The sequence below is a fragment of the Solea solea genome, chromosome 13 (assembly GCF_958295425.1).
Source record: "Solea solea chromosome 13, fSolSol10.1, whole genome shotgun sequence".
Classification (NCBI taxonomy): domain Eukaryota; kingdom Metazoa; phylum Chordata; class Actinopteri; order Pleuronectiformes; family Soleidae; genus Solea; species Solea solea.
Window position 1 is genome coordinate 4,334,764 of NC_081146.1, and position 18,587 is coordinate 4,353,350.

The window sequence follows — 18,587 nt, forward strand, 5'->3', positions numbered from 1 at the left end:
CTTGAGCCGTCATGCTACCCTCCTCAATCTTTACTGACCAGATGTTCAGCATCACACACAAAGAACAATCCTTACAGCAGCATCTAATGGGGGGGGGGGGGGGGGGGGGCGGGGGCGGGGGGGGGGTGAATGATGAACATGAAAACAATCTGCCATGCAGCCTCCCCTCGAACAACCTCTGACCCACTTTGATACTCACAGGGCCACAGAGAGTGTTTGTGATGTGCTGCTGTTTGCAACTCACAGCCATGATGTTAATCATAATGTCATATGCACAAAGCGTCAGACTGGCCCAGAGAATACCGTCAGGTACAGACTGTTCGCACATTATTATTTTAAAATGTCACCTCTGGATTTTTGTGTTCACCTCTAAATTGGGGTACAATGAAGTGCAGTGAGTCCTGCGCCTTTAAATAAATGGGGTCATAAGAAAGAAGTAGGTTTCTTTCACCATTTTCTTTAGTAAAAGCTGATTCAACAACAAATCAAGGAGCCTTATTTAGTCAAATGTTCCTCTCACCCCTGTGGATTGAATAAAACCTCACACATAATGAGCTTTGATGAGCAAGTGTAAAAGGGAACTGACAAACAAAATGGAAGTATGGGTCATATTTGGAATAAAGACACATAAAGAAATAGTTCAGGTCTTTTCAAGTGGGTGTGTATGAGGTACTTACAGCATTGCAAAGGGAATGGAAATAGGTGAACCATAACATGATATACACATTGTTATGATGTGAATATTTAGCAGCCAAGAAAACACATTGTAGCCCCATAAAAGAATGTACAGTATATGTGATATACTGCAAGTGGTTTTCCATGCTGCCAGAACACCCTCTGAAAATATAACACTGAATGTTGTCTACTGTATGTAACACGCAGACATTAGAACCTCATATTCACCGACTTGAAACAAAACTGAACAAACCCTTTACTCATAAGACTCAAACTACGTGTATCTGAAAACAGTCCCTAAACAAACAAATTACAAATGTCTTCAGGTGATGTTACACTTCTGGGAACGGTTTCTTTTGAAGGTTTATCTTCATTACATCATGATAAGGAAAAAAAAAATAAAGACCATGACAACAATTAATTGGATTAATGGATATAGAATAGAGACTTAGGGCAATACAGAGCAATGGTTCAACTTCAGGGCCAGCACTAAATGCCTTCTTCACTTCACTCACTCATTACATTCTTATTCAGTTTCCCTCTGCCCACCCTTAATTATGTACCAGCACATGGCAGTGACCAGCATTAGCTGTTCCCTAATGGCGCTTTTCCATTACACAGTTCTAGCACCACTCGGCTCTACTTGACTCTTCTCGGTTTGGGTGTCAGGCACATCGTTTTCCATTACTTCAAAGTACCTCCTTAACGTGGACGGGGGCGTTATAGTGAGGCTGCACAAAAGTGCCATGGCTTTGACGACCTCCTGATAAATCCTTCTCACTTGGAGTAGCTCCGTCCAACTCTCTCTGGATCCTCTCATCAGCGATATCTGCCCCTTGTGACGGACCACATTGTTTGTGTATTGATTGTATGATTTATGTATGATTGCTGCAACGCTCTTGCTGTTCTTTTAAAAAATGGCTGGTTTGATTCTTCATGTCGCATGTCATGGACATGACTCTTCCAGTGACGACACTCTCTGACCAGTCAGTGGCCGGCAGTCTGTTGACGTCACATTTTAGTATCGGTTTAGCTCACTTGGAACCCACGCCAGAGCAGGTACCAAAAAAAGCACCAGGTAACAGGTACTATCTCTAATGAGTAGTGCTAGAACTGTATATTGGAAAAGCCCCATAAGAAAGCTCACATGTCCGTACTTGACATTCATTTCCTTTACAAATTTAATTCAGTTTGAAATCTTGAAATCAAGAATCTGCACTGTTCTCACAAAAGGTTCTCTTCCATTCTCATTCCAGCACTTAAAAGACAACCTGCAGCTCGTCTATTGGATTTGGCATCATGTCTGAAAGCATGTGGTCACTGTTACTCTGATAGTGAGGCATTATTTTTGCCTCAAGGGAGTTGACCTGACTCTAGATATCCATAATAGCACGATCATCAGAGCACCGTCAAGCCCAATACAGCCTCCACTGCAGCTTTTACCTTTAAGCAACTGTACTATTAACAAGTTGCACGGCTACTTCAAAATCTAAAGCTTAAATGCCTCCATGAGAGTCATGGCACACAGAGAACTGTCTGTACAATCCGTTTCAGGAACATCTTAAGGGACTTTCTTAAAATATAGCATAAAAAAAATTGTTAATTGTAGTTAATTGTAATTTACAAGAGCAATACCTTTTATTTCCTTCAGTCTAAAACCTAATACGACTCTGACATGGATGAATAGTGAAGGCCTCACTGCTTAATGAAGGCATACTACTATGAAAGACTGATTCTAGTCCTGTACCTTGTTTGGACCTGTGGGCAGGTGATGCAGGTGATGCAGGCGATCCAGGCGATCGAGCGATGATGTCAGATTTCCTGGGGGTAGTCAGTCTTCGGCCTGCGTCCTTCTTAGCTGGAGACTCCATTCTCTGGCAGTTGTCTGTGTTCAGGGGGCTGCTCTCCCCCTCTGGTTCAGGCCTTGTGGGGTTTATTTCCAGATATGAGTGGGGAGCTGGTTGAAGACAGACAGAATAACAAGTGAGAAATGACAAAGTAAGAGGTGAGACAAGCACAGATGGAGCTCAAACCAGTTGGCCTTCATTCCTTTCACCACTGGGCCTATGAGGTAGTTTAGTGTGGATGACGTTAACTTCCACAAGAGCAGTGTGTATCAGTGTGAGGGGTGGAGAACTTGGCTCCAAGAAGACGACTATTTTAACATAATGAAACAACCAACAACAAAGGACTAAATATGAGATCTTGCGTTTCTCTATAATGCTTATCTCAGCTGTTGAACAAAGATAACATCATTTGCTCCACAGCACATGATAATAGGTCTTAAGGCATTCAATCTATAGAGATTGATTTATCGACAAACAGGCTTTAGCAAATGCCAAAAGATAATAACACAGTGACTGTTTTTGGCATTCTGATGTTTCTGCAGAAGAGTAATGAATTGCTTTGAGGAAAACAGAATGAGAATTATCACCCTTTTTTGATGACAATCGATCAATTACAGCATGTGCATAATTATCTGAACTATCTGAGATTTTGAAAAATGTTGGATTACATGAGAACTGGGTTGGTTAGCTGGGACATCAGCTTCACTCATTGCACCATGACTCACACTCGACAGGCTGCTGAACTTGAATCTCCTACTCAAACATTAGTTTGCCCAAGCTTTGACAGCCAAACAAAGACCCTCATGGGAGGGACACTTGGCTTTGTCCACTCAGCACCATACTCCCCGTGCTCCCCGTGGAACCATGCTGGAGCTCAGTGTCTTCTGCATAGTCTCTGAAGGTAAACACTGGGGCAACATGCTGTAAATTATTCAGACTTTGGCTAAAAACAACACAGACGGTAGGGGGCTGTCACACTGAGTCAGTGAGTGCACTCAAGATTTACTACACAAATGCTGTGCTATTCAGTAGTTTGCACAGAGGAGCACCAATGAGGAGCAGGATAAATGCTGTGCAACTTCAATGATCCTTGAATAGAGTATGAAACTGTACAATGTGCTTCTTAAACCACAAAGAATCTCCACTTAAGTAGAGGTTCCCAACCCCCAGGGCAGGGAACCTTCGGATGGGCCAAGCTGAGCCACAAAAACATGACATTGGTTGTTGGTTATCATCAGTCCTATGGCCTCTGCTACTGGTCTGTCAGAAATATGACAACAGGACAACTTTCTGCTCCTTGTATTGGAAAAAATGTGAAATCCCTGCCTTAAAGTGCCATATAACTTTAATTTATCCCTTTACTGTGAGTAAAACGCTAAAGTTTGCACGGCTAGCCATCGGCTTATCACTGCTGTGACTGAATTAATGACCTACTGCATCTGTGTGTTCTGCAGAGCTGCCATTACTGTGATGGAACTGCTGCCTGCAGAAAGTAACAGCAGTTACTAAGGTAAAGTTGAACTAGTCTAAACATAAAGACAAGTTAAAGTATAAAACTGTAAATTTTTAAGGGAGCCTGCATTTGAAATGCTGTAAGACACCATTGCAGTAATAGTACCTTGCTTACCATAACCTTCCAGCAAATGAGATCTAGTGAAAAGTAATGCAGGGTTTACAGTGTGTTGATCTAACAAGAGCAGTTAATGAGATGCATTGAAGGACCATGGTACATTTCATCAATGTTCTGGTATCTACGAAATGTTGAGTTTAGAGGAGCAGCTTCAAGATGCATTCACTCTTAAATTTAATCAATTCTGCAAACCCACATGAAGTAGAAAGATTTATTTTTTATAAATTCAATCCCTGAACAATTGTTGTCTTTTTAATATATTACGAATACTCACAGTAACAGAATAATAAAATATTCATTCCCTTTCCTATTTATTACCTCATTCTACTATAGCATCTGATCAAGGAAGTGCATAAAAATATGCAACCCTAGTCACCATTTTAGGAAATGGAAGCAGTCGATGACTTTGAGATGGATAAAACCTGATTGGCACAGAGAGAACAGCAGTACGAGTCTAGGAAAGAGCTCAGCTGGGAGATGAGACGTTGTGTTTCCCTTGTTGAAGCATGCCACTATTAAATAAGCATTCCTGGGGCAGCAAAGTGTCCTGACAGAGAGCAGCCATTGTTGTGGTCTCTGCATGGCAACAGGACAGTGGCCTAAACACTGCAGTGGCAGTGAAGGAAGAGGACAGTGATGAGACTGAAAGAAGACAAGAAATAAACCTGTACTTAAGATTGTTAGATAATTCGAGTACAATTTTAGGACAAAATCCAAGCTAGCAGAAAAAATGTGAACATAGTTACCGGTTACATAATAAGTGATGAAATAAAAATGATTTTGCTCTCTGCAGATGAAAATACAGTATCTATTATAACACTGACTTTGTCACTGTTTTCATTCAAATCCAACTGCTTGTTCTTACTGCGTTACGGGAACCAATTAAAGAAGATTAAACAAGATTAATCGTTGCTCTGTTTCATGCACGTGTGTTACAGCACTGAGATTACAAAGGAAATCCATGTAAAAAAAACATTGCCAAACTTATCATATTAAACAATTTCATCACAGATCCCCAGGATCAGATATGACAGCTGGGGTATCAAAGGTGATAAAAGCTGATGCAGTAGCAGACAGACAGGTTTTGTGTCGTCTCATATCCAGTGATCTCTTTGTCATTCACCTGGGAACTGGAGATGCTCAGATTTGGCTGGCTGACAGGACTGAGGGAGACGAGTCAATCATTGAGATCTATCCTGTCAATGGTGACGTGAAGGAGCGAGCGTTAACATTAGCGTTAGCTCTGGTGTGTACGTGGCCCTGGTGGTGAATACCAGTGAAAGATGAAGCTCTCTGAGGGGAAAATGGGGTGAGAGCTGAGGGTGAGGACTGAAACAAGGGCTTGATTGATGCAGTGAGTAACAGTCTGGGCTACCAGACAACTGGGAGTGAAAAGAGATAGCTTTGAGCAGTTATTACAAAAATAATCATCTACAATGATATAAAACTGGTACAATCCTAGCTCAACATGAAAACGTCTGAGACTTTTGCTTACAAGTGACATGAATCAATTTTACAGCAAAGTTACAACAAACATAAACATCAATATTGGTATAGTTTGTCCAGAAACTGATATATACACACACTTCAGTTTTGACCAAGAAAGCACCAGTATCAATTTAATATCAGTACTCTATACCTATCCATGTTCATATGTGGACTGTGAAATAATTGCATACCAGCCTGTTTTGATTTTAAAGGTTTTACAACTGAAATTGTTGCTTGTATCGCCTCAGTAACTGCTCCCTAAATAATTGCACGACAGCCAAAAGCCTTTAGACCACCCTGCTGTGAAAACAATTGCATTATTCATATTCATAAATCAATGCAAAACAATTTCCTTTGAGAGGCTAGAGTCTCCATCAAGCCTAAACATGGAAAATCACTTTGATGTATCCTAGTTTGAGAAGGACATTTGGTCAGCATTTCACAAGCTGGATCCATGCTCGGTATTTCTGACTCTTCCATGATTATAACCTATGCACTTTTGTTTTGTGAGCGCCTCTCCCTTAAAACAGCATAATCAAATTAAACCAAATCTCCACAACTCTGATATAATAATTTGGTTATGTATAATCAACCCATTATTGTCCATTTGTACAATGTTTTTTTCTTTAATACTTAATAAATAAAATATGAGCTGAGAGCAGGAGAAAAAGAAATGTTATAGAGAAGTATTGAAGTGGTTAACTGCTTGAAGGTGTCAAGAGGGGACATGATAATCCTCGTTTGGTCAACACTATGATCACATTAGAATTCTCTTTGCATCATTAGAATCATTGAACCTACAAAGTGGGTCAGAGGAGGTTCAGGTCAGGACTCTGCAGCATGTTGTGTGTGTGAGATCACTGGTTTAACATCACACTGTCACACTGCACCACAGCTCAGTTAGCCCCACGGTGTCTCCCTATGGGGCCTCTTTGGTCGTTGATATGCAAAAGTGATACAATGGGATAAGATATCTGTTAAGAGTCAGCAGAAATGGTGAAAGAACCCCTGCATAAGTGGGTGTATGCATGAACACACACAGTTAAAGAGCAGAATGGTGGGTTAGGAAACAGCAGGTGCAAGTAGCTTCCGTTCTATCATAAAAGGCATGTCAGTTTACAGTAAATACTGTATATTTCCATAGGTTAATTTGGAAATGTGTAAAGCAGCTTCTGCAAGGCTCCATTCTTCACTGACTACCAACGTGCAGTTACTTCACTGCTCCGGAGTTTGGCTTGTGGCACCATGATTAAAATGAAAACTGGTCACAGAAAACGTGATTTAGCACAATTCCAATTTCACACCATGTTATATCATTAGAGCATGTTATAAAGACACACATGCAGTGCCTGCTTCTTCATGTAATGAGATCTTTACCTCCAAACCTGCATTACAAAAGAGCCCATACAAAGGAAAGACTCTCAAAAATAATAATAAAGTCACAAAAAAGGAGGAGCAACAGTATGTACCCTCTATCATTGGAGTTATGTAATTGTGGCTCCATGCACTAAAGGATCTGACGCACTGTTCAAGCAAAGCCTCCAGACAACACGCCATACAGACATTTTTCTACCTGTTCATCAACCTCACATGGCACCTGTCCTCCCTGACAGAGCAAAACACATGACTCACTGTGTGACAGAAACTATGACAGCACATTCATATGACACTGTTTATCCTTTTAACAGCACAAGGAGGTATTTTACTGAGGAGGAACTGAAAAAAAACAATGTGGAATGTGAAGAACATGCATGGAAGTAATTCTAATGGTTCAGTTAGATTTTGGTTGGTCAGTTACAGCAACACCCCGCACTGCCAACGCCATGTTTAGACACAGTGCAGTTAAAATATAGGGCAAGATATGGATTATTTATGGAGTCAAGAATAGTACCTTTAAAAATGGAACCCTTTTTCATCTCCAGCCAAACATATAAGAAAAGGTATTATCATGCATGCAAACTGCCAACAAATTTAACTAAAGGCTTATAAATAATAATAATTACAATGTAAATAACAATACATTAAAGAGCATGATTAAAAAGTGTGTAATGAAGTTAAATCTCCAGAAAAATGTAAATGAGGCAAACAAGTGCAGAGGAAGCTGTATTGAGTGTGAAATCAAAAGACTGGAAAGGGAAAAGGGCGGCAACAAAAGAAAAGAGGAACTCTGGAAACACTGAATGGATGTGCATCTCATTTGGGATGGACCAGAAACTAATGAACTACCTCATCGTTTACCCCCAATCCATCACCCCTTCACCCTGTTGTGTTCCTACTGCACCGAATAGGGTGACGTAAGAGGGCAAGGGGGCCCAGACACACAGGAAGCGCAGTGTAAACAGCAAGCACCGACTCAATGCCAGAGCAAACCATGCCTGTGTGTGAGACCAAAGTTTTCATTAGATGGGGTTTTAACTGGTGTAATAAACCTTTTACAGAGCAGATATTTGTCAACATGAAATTGTAAGATCATGTTCAAGTGTAAGGTCGGGAAGGGTCACACATACTTGACACTTTTCCAATAAAGGGATAATTATACTGCATGCTCATTGTGCTAAAAAACAACTATAATTGTGGCTTAAGAAAGTATAGCTTTTGCACAGTATTGTAGGTCAACTCCCAATCGCATTATCTGGGTGTGTTAATCCGCCTTTGAGAAATTTGATTTAGTACAAATTCAGTCAGACTAATGTGTCAACATGGATTTTAATAGTCTGGTTTTAGTCAGACTAACCTAGATGGGTTTTTTTTATCTAATGTCATGCAAATTTACTGACTGATGTCTGCCTTATAGATAAAAATGGTTCCGCATACCAACCAAGGTCTGCAAAGGGCAGATGCTCCTAAGACTGCATTCCTTCATGGCATGCCAATGAATCCTAACGTCTCTATCAGTAGCTGGAACAGTTTTCATCCCATCACCTGGCCCAGGCCAAAGACAATGGCAGGCATTTAGATGCTGCTCTCTCTGGAATATGTGCCAAAGCCGCAGCACTGACAAAAAGCTCTGCTTATCTGAATTAGCGGTAGCTCCACTACGAGGACCTCGCATTTGCCACTAAAATGCCCCCCATATAAACAAATAAGAAACCTAAACGGACTTGCCAGCTTGTGGGAGAGACTTGTGTCAGGAACTGCCAAACTCAGACCATTGTGGGTGACATTAGAGGATGCGGTAGAATGTTCCTGGAGTGCACAAGCTGCCATTCATAACTAGAAGCAGTATATCGGCATGCCAGTCAGTTGCTCCTGGCAACCTGCTTCATATCCCCTTTGGGGGTTGGGAAGTGACAACATGATCAAATTCTAAATGGTGTCAATGGGTGTGGGGTGTTCTGGACCAGTGTTTCAGAATAGGGTGTAACCCATTTGCATCAAAATGTTGTAAAAGTTTAACTGTAATGCAATTACTGTTGATCCGTTCATTCTGAAATTAATACAACTTTAACAAAACTCTCAAAAGATAGTTGTATTAGTAGGAATTGGACTTGGAGATTTATTGAGGATGTTTCATCTCTAATAAATAAAAGTCCAGCTGCTACTATGACATGGAGAACTTTGCCTTTCACAAAAGTCCCTTTGATCTCAAGAAGAATAATTCTTAACTGAGCTCTCATGGGTCAGGATTTGAAACTAATGAACATCTACACTGTTTTCAGAAGAATATGGATTTATGACGATAAAAATTTTTCATTTGTTAAGAGGTACATAGACCTAGCTTAAATGGTTAGCACTCAATCATCCATAAAAAGCTCCAATGTGCAACATTCAGCTTTACAAACAAATATTATTGATGTCTGGAGCAGAGAGTCATGTCACATGTCTGCTATGCATGTGCATACCATTTCAATCATGTTTGTTTTGGTCTGACATCGTGGCACTCTGTTTTGCATGTGGCACATTTAATGCCACTGCAAAGATCTATGTGTGTTCTTGTCAGATGTGACTCACAGAGCCATTACTTGTCACCTTGTTCCAGAAGTGTTGTTATCGTGAACATTACCTACAGCGAAGAAAAATCAACCCTACGCAGTAATGTTGTGACTGTTCAACGTACAATTACACCCAACAGTTATCATTAACTGGATTTTTGTTTGCCCACACAAAAACCCACAACTTCTCTGGGTCCAATCATGGCTTTTATAAACACAGGTTATTACAGAGAGGTAAACATCCAATCCCACCTCATCCCTTAGCAATGAGGTTCCATTTAGCATTCGCAATGTTTTCAAAAAATAAAAATGAAGCATTAAATCAAAAGTGCTTGCAAGATGGACTGAACAATGACTCCAAAAGGCAAATGGTACACCTGCCAAAGAATATTTAGGGAGAGCGAGATGTGCTGTAAAATAAACATGCCCTTTACTGTAGCTCAATAGGGAGTGACCTAATATCAGCAGATAGGTCTGGTGACTGGAACTTTCAGACAACCAAGCAGCACAGGGCAGACATGTCTGCTGATATTTTCGGACTTGATGGAGGTGGCAGGAACAAGTGACGCAGCCCAAATCCAGACTTCCCTCCCCTTGTCCTTTTTTTAATGTCCCAGAAAGGCATTGCTGACAATGGCACTGCAGCATGTGCCTTCTTAACACAGAGGCAGAAAGTGGTTGGGTCAAGCAGATGCATTTTACATAGCAGGTCTACATGTAATGTTTTTAAAGGGAAATTATTATAAGAATAGCATGTTTCTCTGCCATTCAGTCACTTTCATACTGCACAGCTGCAGTGCCTGTGCAGCATCTAGAACCAGATGCTGGCATAGACTCGTTTTTGTTTTGATCTCTTATAGTGTGTTTGATTGTTGTTGTTTTAAAGCAGTTCCAACTGTCTCCGTCTACTGAATATGATGCACTTTGTACCAATATACTCGCCTTGTCTTTCCTTTTTAATATCACAGAGACCACCTAATGCGTTTTCTTTGAAATAATTTCAAGAGTACATGGTTATTTAGTTGGACAATTAGCTATGCCGGGGTGGAGTGGGTGGGTTGGTTGGTTGGTTTTATTTGAAAATTGAGGTTTCAGATAAAAACAATCTGCATTCAGACAAGCATTTCAGCTCCATTTCAGATATACTATACATATATCTATCCAAGATGCCTGAAAATTTATATCACATCACCATTCATGTACCAGGGGGAAACATGCTGGTGAAAACGCCAAACAGTTTCTCTACTTAGTTTCAGAAAGTTCTACTGATGAGAAACAAAGTTGAAAAGTAAGAACAAGGATATGTGTTATAAGGCTGGCAAGTAACAAAGTGAAAACTTTAGTTATTCATTCATAGCCGAGTTGTGGCCAATGTGAACCAATCACAAATCATAAGCTCAACCTGTCCTCCAACTGAAACGTACATATAGGTCGTTTTTTCAACCCCTGAAAACGTACATATAGGTCGTTTTTTCAACCCCTGAAATCGTACATATAGGTCGTTTTCTGAAAACGTGACTGTGGGTGGTTTTTTTCAAACCCCTGAATGCGACGTAAAGGTAGTATTTTCCAACTCGAATATGCACAGATGTTACTGAGGGTAGGGTTAGGGCAAAAAGACAGGGTTAGGTAGTAAAAATAAAAAAAATATTAAAAAGGTGGTATAGTTAGGGACCGAACCATTGTCGACCGTGCTCCGGCGCAGCGCTCTCGCTACTGAGCCGACTGCCGGGGCTGACATCGGCGAAGCCACTAGATACGGCGTCTAAGGCGGAAGTGGTTTCTGTTATGTATACAACCGCTAGGGGCGCATGTTTTGAAAACGTAAACATAGGTCGTAATTCCTGCATACGACCTATATGCACGATTTATTGGAGGACAGTCTCCATAAGCTGGTCACTGCATCGTCTGTTTCTGACCGCCCAGAATAACAAGCAGCCCCAGGGTGTTCAAATAAAATAGATCCTACAACATCATTCAGAACTCGTTGTGAACATGTTGGTGAAATGGCAGCAGGTTTATCCAGAATTTTTATATGAAATTGGAATAAATGTGGATGTAGCCACAGAAACCTGCACCCTATGGCTGTGAAGCAACAGCACCATAAACCCTAACACCACCAAACCACACTTTACACTAAATAGTTCCATATAATAACTCACCTCCGAACACATTTATTAATCCCAAAATGATCTGGGATCTATGTCAGTTTTTTTAGTCCTGCACCTGAAAGCAAATTACAGGTGGTCTTCAACAAGGCATAGGTCTATGAATCATCAACTGTATTATATATCAAAGGGTCTTGTTACAAGAAAACTACTGAAGGAAACAGCTGAAGAAGTGAAGAAAGGTCATAAATCATTCATTCAAGTCATTCTTCAAACACATTCTCCAAAACCCAGATATGTTCTTGAGGGCAAAAATGTAAGTTCTAAGTATCTAAGTGCATTTTTTTCCAGCCCATGGCCTAAGTGTGACCAACACATATGAGACTCGGTTACTATAGTCATTATCACACTGGGCATATAAAACACATACTTAAGTAATTGTCACATTTGCTTTGACATGACCTTTGCCATAATGTATTACAAGACCACACGAACAAACTGCCCCTGTGTTACTTAAGTAACCAGGTGGGTTAAACAGAGGTCAGAGGTGATTCATGAGAAGCTTCAACTCAACTTGAAAGCACTGTATTTTTTCATGATTTCTCTTACACTGTGAAAAAAGAGGCTCCAGATTTGAAGAACTTTACACAGGTTCAAAATCTCAAATAACTTTTCATGAAAGTCTCACTAATGCTCACACATACAGACATGAACTGTGGCTGCAGACATGTATTGACCCCGGTCAGTAGTCATTTCCTGGTAGAATACTGCAGAGACAGAGTTGGACCACGTAAAGTGCTGCTTAATTGAACTGTTTGTTACATCATCTGCTTTTCCTGTCCTGGCTTTGAGATTCACCTGATGTGTTCTCGATGAAAGGTCAGTGCCTGGGCTGTTTGATTTACACCATCTGAGTGCTACAGAATAGAATGGCAATGACGTGGAGAGTTCTGAGGAAGAGTTCTGTCTCCTCCTACTCTTGTATTTACCTGTCTTGATTTAGTAGCTGCATTCACCTCTGGATAATACTGAACTAAAAATGAATGTCTCTCATTCTGTGTCTCACATGCATGCTCATACAGATTAGCAAATCTATGGATAGTGCATTAAAAGACATATTTGATAGACTTTCCTTCAATTTCTTTTTGGCACCAGGCAATCATACTCGCACATAAGTGCTCTCCTCCAGTGTTTGCATGGTGCCAAATGTTTTGGCTCGTACTCTCCAATATTGATTTGAAATTAAACAATGACTCAACAGTTCCGGAACTGTAGCCCGACCAAGTCATATATAGCATTAGATATGAAAAAGTCTCATATTCTTGAAGTTGTAAAGTCACGTATTGAAGCTCAGTGTTTTCATTTTGAATCCAGTGTGATGGAGAACAGAGAACAGAAAAGTCAAAACAGCTGAAGATGTGTCACGCTCTAAAAACTGCACTGTAGCTTCTAAAGCAGACCTCAGCGCCACAGTGCTGGCACAACTTCAGTCAACTTTCTGTGACTCAGATGTTACTGCTCATTCCTCTTCCCTCTGTAAGGTTCAGGGTTCAGTGAAGACTTTGAACAGGAAAGAGTACCTTACACCATGAGGTGGCTTTAGATAAATTATCAGTTATAGCAACACACACAATCTACTTAAATCCTTTAAATAACAAATGCACTTTTAAAGGATTACAATACCTTTTGATATGCATTTGCATGACAAAGTTATCCATGATTATAACAGCCATAAATGCAGAATTATTTGGAAGTAAAAAATAACATAAGAACAACAGCTGGACTAATATAATGTACCATTACTTTCTCTTATTTGCAACTTCTAGTTTCCAATTTCCAAGCCTACAACACAGCACATTACAAAAGAATACTGGCATAACCAAGCCTATTACTTCACTGGATTTTAATTTTTGAAACAATATAATGTCGTGTTGCAAAAGTGAAAACAGAACCCTGAATTGTTGATAGAAACAAACTGTATCATGGCAGATTTGGTGCTATTTGGAATAGAATAGAATAGAATAGAATATACTTTATTAATCCCTTGCGGGAAATTCTTTCGTCACAGCGCTCCAGTGTACAAAGGTAACGAATGTTATAGCAGAAACGAATCTTATAGCAGCAATTTTTTTGAAAATTACAAAGTTAAAAACTATAAGAATAAGTAAGAATAAAACTAAGAAATTAACTGGAACTGTATAATTGTCTAAATAATCAATGTCAAATATGTTCATGTTGTAACTGTTGTTTTACACACTTACTCCATATACTATTAAAATGTCACCACTACACCGTTCACAACAGTGTCTCCAACAGTGGAGATCTTATTGGGAACCTATCCAATGCCATTATACAGTGTAAAGACAGTGAAGCATGGGCTAAAAAAATGGGAGTTCATTGCATAAATCACCTCTGATTGCGTGACAGCTCCTGCAACTGAAGATGTGTAGCTGGCTGATCCTGTTTTTACTTCAGGCTTAACAACAAAAAGCAGGTGGATTCTCCCACATCATACAATAGATCATTAGTATCAGACGTACTCTGTACTCACAACTGAAGAAGTATATCACCTGAATATACTTCTTCAGCTAATGAAGAAGCTGATGGAGCTAACAGCATTTTTAAACTCTTAATTTTAGGGACTCCATATCCTCAGGTTAGTGTGAACAGCAGGTGCATCCATACTACGGATTCCATAGCTGAATTTAGGCACAAAAAAGACTAATGTGACGTAGCCTCAAGTCTTCTGAAGCCCTTTATCCTCAATATGGCTGTAGTAAAGCAGCTAGTCTGTTTTGCTCAAAACAATTTAGCAAAATGTCCCATTAAAAATGTCAGTCAGTCACTCATCATCTACCGCCTTATCCTCCACCAGAGGGTCACGGGGGGTGCTGTGCCAATCTGAGCTACATCAGGGCGATAGGCGGGGTACACCCTTGACAGTTCGCCAGTCCATCGCAGGGCCACACACAGATAGAGACAAACAACCATTCACTCTCACACTCACTCCTATGGTCAATTTAGAGTGTCCAATTGACCTAATCCCCACATTGCATGTTTTTGGACTGTGGGAGGAAGCCGGAGAACCCGGAGAGAACCCACGCACACACGGGGAGAACATGCAAACTCCATGCAGAAAGGCCCTTGTTCCAACCGGGGCTCGAACCCGGGTCTTCTCGCTGCAAGGCGAGAGTGCTAACCACCAAAATAAAAGATTCTGTTCATCTCAGCTGGTCACAGCTTATCTGTTCAGGTACAGAAATTCAAGGAGACGACCATACAGTGCTCCATGTCAATGAGTAGTAGGATGCGGAGCAAAGACGGAGAGGGAAGAATGGAGGGATTAAAAGATCTTCTCCAAACGTCCTGACAGCAGATTTTCACAATGCCAGTGCAGGCCCTCACCAGCCACGGGGAACGGGCATCTGGTTCACAACCAAGACACATTTAGAGAGCTGGTTTTCGACAAAGACTAGAAACTTTTCTGCTTTTTTGGGTTTAAATATCTCACTAATAGGTGTTAACGCTGTTTATTTTCAACCTACCAGTGGAGTCTGTCCTCCAATTCAAACAACCCCATTGGTTGTTGGCAGCGGATTATGACTCATAGTTACATTTTCAGAATAGGCGCCCCTATCGGTCACATAAATAACAGCAATCTGGTACCTTGGCTGTGTCGTCATTAAATAGTTTATTTGATTGAACCAAGGTAAGTCTGTTTTTTATGCGTTATTGCCATTGTCTGTGACTTACTGCCTACCCATCTTCTTTTAACCCTAACTTCACAAACACAATGACACAAATACTTGTGTCACATCTCTCCAACATTAAGAAACGCTCCTAATGGTTGTATTTGGGGGTCAACTCAAACGAAGGTGGACAGGTTATACCAGTGAGTTGTTGTGGCAGGGAAACATGTCTCTGTAAGAGGTTTAATGGTCTTTTCCCCTTCTGAATGTCACCATCCTGGTGTGACACAGATGTGAAAACCACATTATTGCTATTGGTGAGACTTTGTTTTGGAGCTTGTTAGGAAAATCCAAACAGAAAAGGTTTTTGTTCATTCTTCTTGAAAAGTCAATCAGTCATCAAATGACCTGATGTATTATTATTTTTTCCCAGCATCATGGTTCTATATAACATGGCTGTTTAGAACACACTATTTTGATTCCCACGATCGGGGTGGAGCACAACTCTCCTCCTCCTTGATGCAGGGCCAAAACAGTGTTGACATCCCTCCATGTCAGCAGGGAGGAAGGAAGTTTTCTGTTGTCAGGAGGCGGTCACATTGTGCGTCCCCTTCTATTTCCAGAAACATGTCGAGACACAATGTTTTGTCATGGAGCAAAAGCAAGGTGTCTTTACACTAGCAGACACTAACACGGGTATTTAATCTCATCTCAAACTGAGATATTTGTCATTACTGAGCAAGTAGATATGACGTTGATCACTGTATCACATACTAGATCAAAAGTGTAACATGTGACTCTTTATCCTACACCTTAGTTCTAAATATGGCTGAATGATTTGGGGGAAAATATCTAATTGCAATTTTACTGATATTGCATTTGCTTTGTGATATAATGTTTTAAATAAATCAAGCTTCATTTCAATACTTTCTGTGTATTGATTAGATAACATGATGGAGCATTACATCCTTTTGACAGCATTGAAATATTAATCAATTACTAATAGTGTTGCAGTGCGGTGGACAATTTCGGGTCAATTTCCAGAAACTTTCCATGGGATTGGAATCTTGAGTTTAGGAATTCAGGAAATATTCCAAATAGTAAACTCTCCATGGGAATTATGGGAATTCCTGCAATCCTAATTACAAGTCAATAATAGAATACTAAATCAATCACAAAGTGAGTGAGTTTCTTTTAGTACAATAAAAATCACTACTTTGATTTCAGATGTTCTGACTTCTTTGCTACTCTATGATGACAGTAGCTTGGATATATCTTGTTTGTGGGCAAAACAAAGGTTTAAAGCATGTTGTCATTTTGAGTTTTGAGAAACGTTGATCAACCATTTTTTGCATTGTATGGATGACTCAAGTAATAAATTAAAAGGAGAAAACAATCATTAGGTGCAACTCTACTCTCTGGGATGAGAACTTAAATATACAGAATGTAGTTCCTGCCACTAGAGGGCTCTGTCATTACCCAATTTGTTCTGCGCATGTAAAGTGTGACAACTTCCTGTTAACTATATTTATGGAATATTCATATATTTCATATGTGACATCCTTAAAATGTGACTAAAATGAAACAGACCATCACCTTGAATAATAATACAGATGTTTATGGATAGAGGGCATATAGAAAACATTTAGACTAATTCAAGTACACAACTCAACAAAATACAAATTAGTCTTTATTTATATAGCACAGGTTAAGTCTTGCCATTTTTGTGGATATTATAATGCTAAAATATAACATATTCATATATTTAAGGACATGAATTCCTTCACACATGTTTGGTTTTGTTAATTGCATAGTTCCAAACTGTGGTTCTGTTTTGAAATGGGACTGATTGTGCAGTACGAGCCCTAGATTTCAGTGACAGGAGTTTTCCTGATGCGTCTTTGCAGCATCTGAAAATAGCACAGACTGCACCTGTGCATCAGCAACTATTCACTGTGTACGTGAAGGGGGAGAAAAAACATCCTGTGGACGCAGAGGAGAGATGTGAGGGGACTGCATCATGTTAGTAGTGAGCTAAACAGGACATAAGGAGGGGGATGGGATGGGATGGGTGAGATTACCTCATCAAGAACACATTGTGTGTGGGCTATTATTAAGCTCTACTGTGCTCACATTAAAAAAAAGACATACATTAGCAGTCTGGTGATGATCGACGTGGTGTTTTGGATGTGAAAATGCATGAGTCATATTTCTCATGACTACACTGAGGACAACCTGCCTTGGAAAGTTGCACTGGCTTCATGATTTGTTGACTATCCTCATCCTCTCCTCATAAAGTATTCATTGTCCATGCCACAAAAATACATAATCCCTCAAATGCAACACGCAGCCCTTATTACCCTGGCTTTCAAGTTGACACCAGCGATAAAAACGTTCATAAACATGTTGTTCCAACGTGACAAAGCATGAATTGAAGAAAATAAAACACTCTGCTGTGAGACAGTCAGCAATATTTCATTTGAGACTTACATGCAGCTCCTGGCTCTGTGTTTTCTTCCATTTGGGCGCCAGTAGCCTCGCTTTCCTGCCTTTTGTTCATTCAAACATGCGAGTTAGTTCTCTTCCTCTCATTCCTCACGCTGAGTGTATGGGGGTGGAAACTTGCTCGAGTCTCTCCAGTCTCCAGTTGTCCTGAACGCACCGGGTAGGAATCTCTCCCAAGAGCGTCCAAAATAAGCTTAAAAACAGTCAAATAAATAAAAACAACAGTGGCGGCCTGTTGACGGAGGCCGCTCGCTCCTCAGGGGAGTTGAATACAAATGTGTCGGAGAAAATATGAGGGAGAAAAGGGAGAGACTGAACTTTCTCCCTCACCGACACGACACGGCTGATGCACCGCTCCTGCAGATGATGATAGTCTCGCACGAGCCTGCAGTACGGACTGCACCATTATCAGAAGAAGGGGGTGTAGCTGTTATCTTTACAAGACTTTATTACAGAATGTGTCGTTTTTAACCTTAGCAAATACATGTACATGCATCGCTAGGGTTCGTGAAGAATAACGTATGAGTTTGTAAAGAAGCGTTACGTTTACATTGAGACAAATACACCGTTAAGTACACCCGTGTCACCTGTAATATTGCAACGCTCCTACAGAGAGTCCACAGTTCACATGCTCACTGCTGGAAACTAGATTTGGAAAACACACCTTTTACTGGCATGTGTGCAGACACAATGCTGCCAAAATATGTGTCATT

General features: G+C 40.3%; 1 protein-coding gene across 5 annotated transcripts in view; it reads right to left on the reverse strand.

Moving 5' to 3' along the window:
- map7d1a (MAP7 domain containing 1a) overlaps window positions 1-18,230 on the reverse strand; it is a 42,746-nt gene extending 24,516 nt beyond the window's left edge. For all 5 annotated transcript variants that reach the window (XM_058647638.1, XM_058647635.1, XM_058647637.1 and 2 more), the window contains exons 1-2: window positions 17,860-18,230; window positions 2,423-2,632 (exon numbers count right to left, since the gene is read on the reverse strand). In XM_058647638.1, coding sequence (XP_058503621.1) covers window positions 2,423-2,632; window positions 17,860-17,929 — 280 coding nt within the window. In that variant the 5' untranslated portion in view covers window positions 17,930-18,230. The remainder of the gene's footprint in view (window positions 1-2,422; window positions 2,633-17,859) is intronic.
- Between the last annotated feature and the right edge of the window lie 357 nt (window positions 18,231-18,587).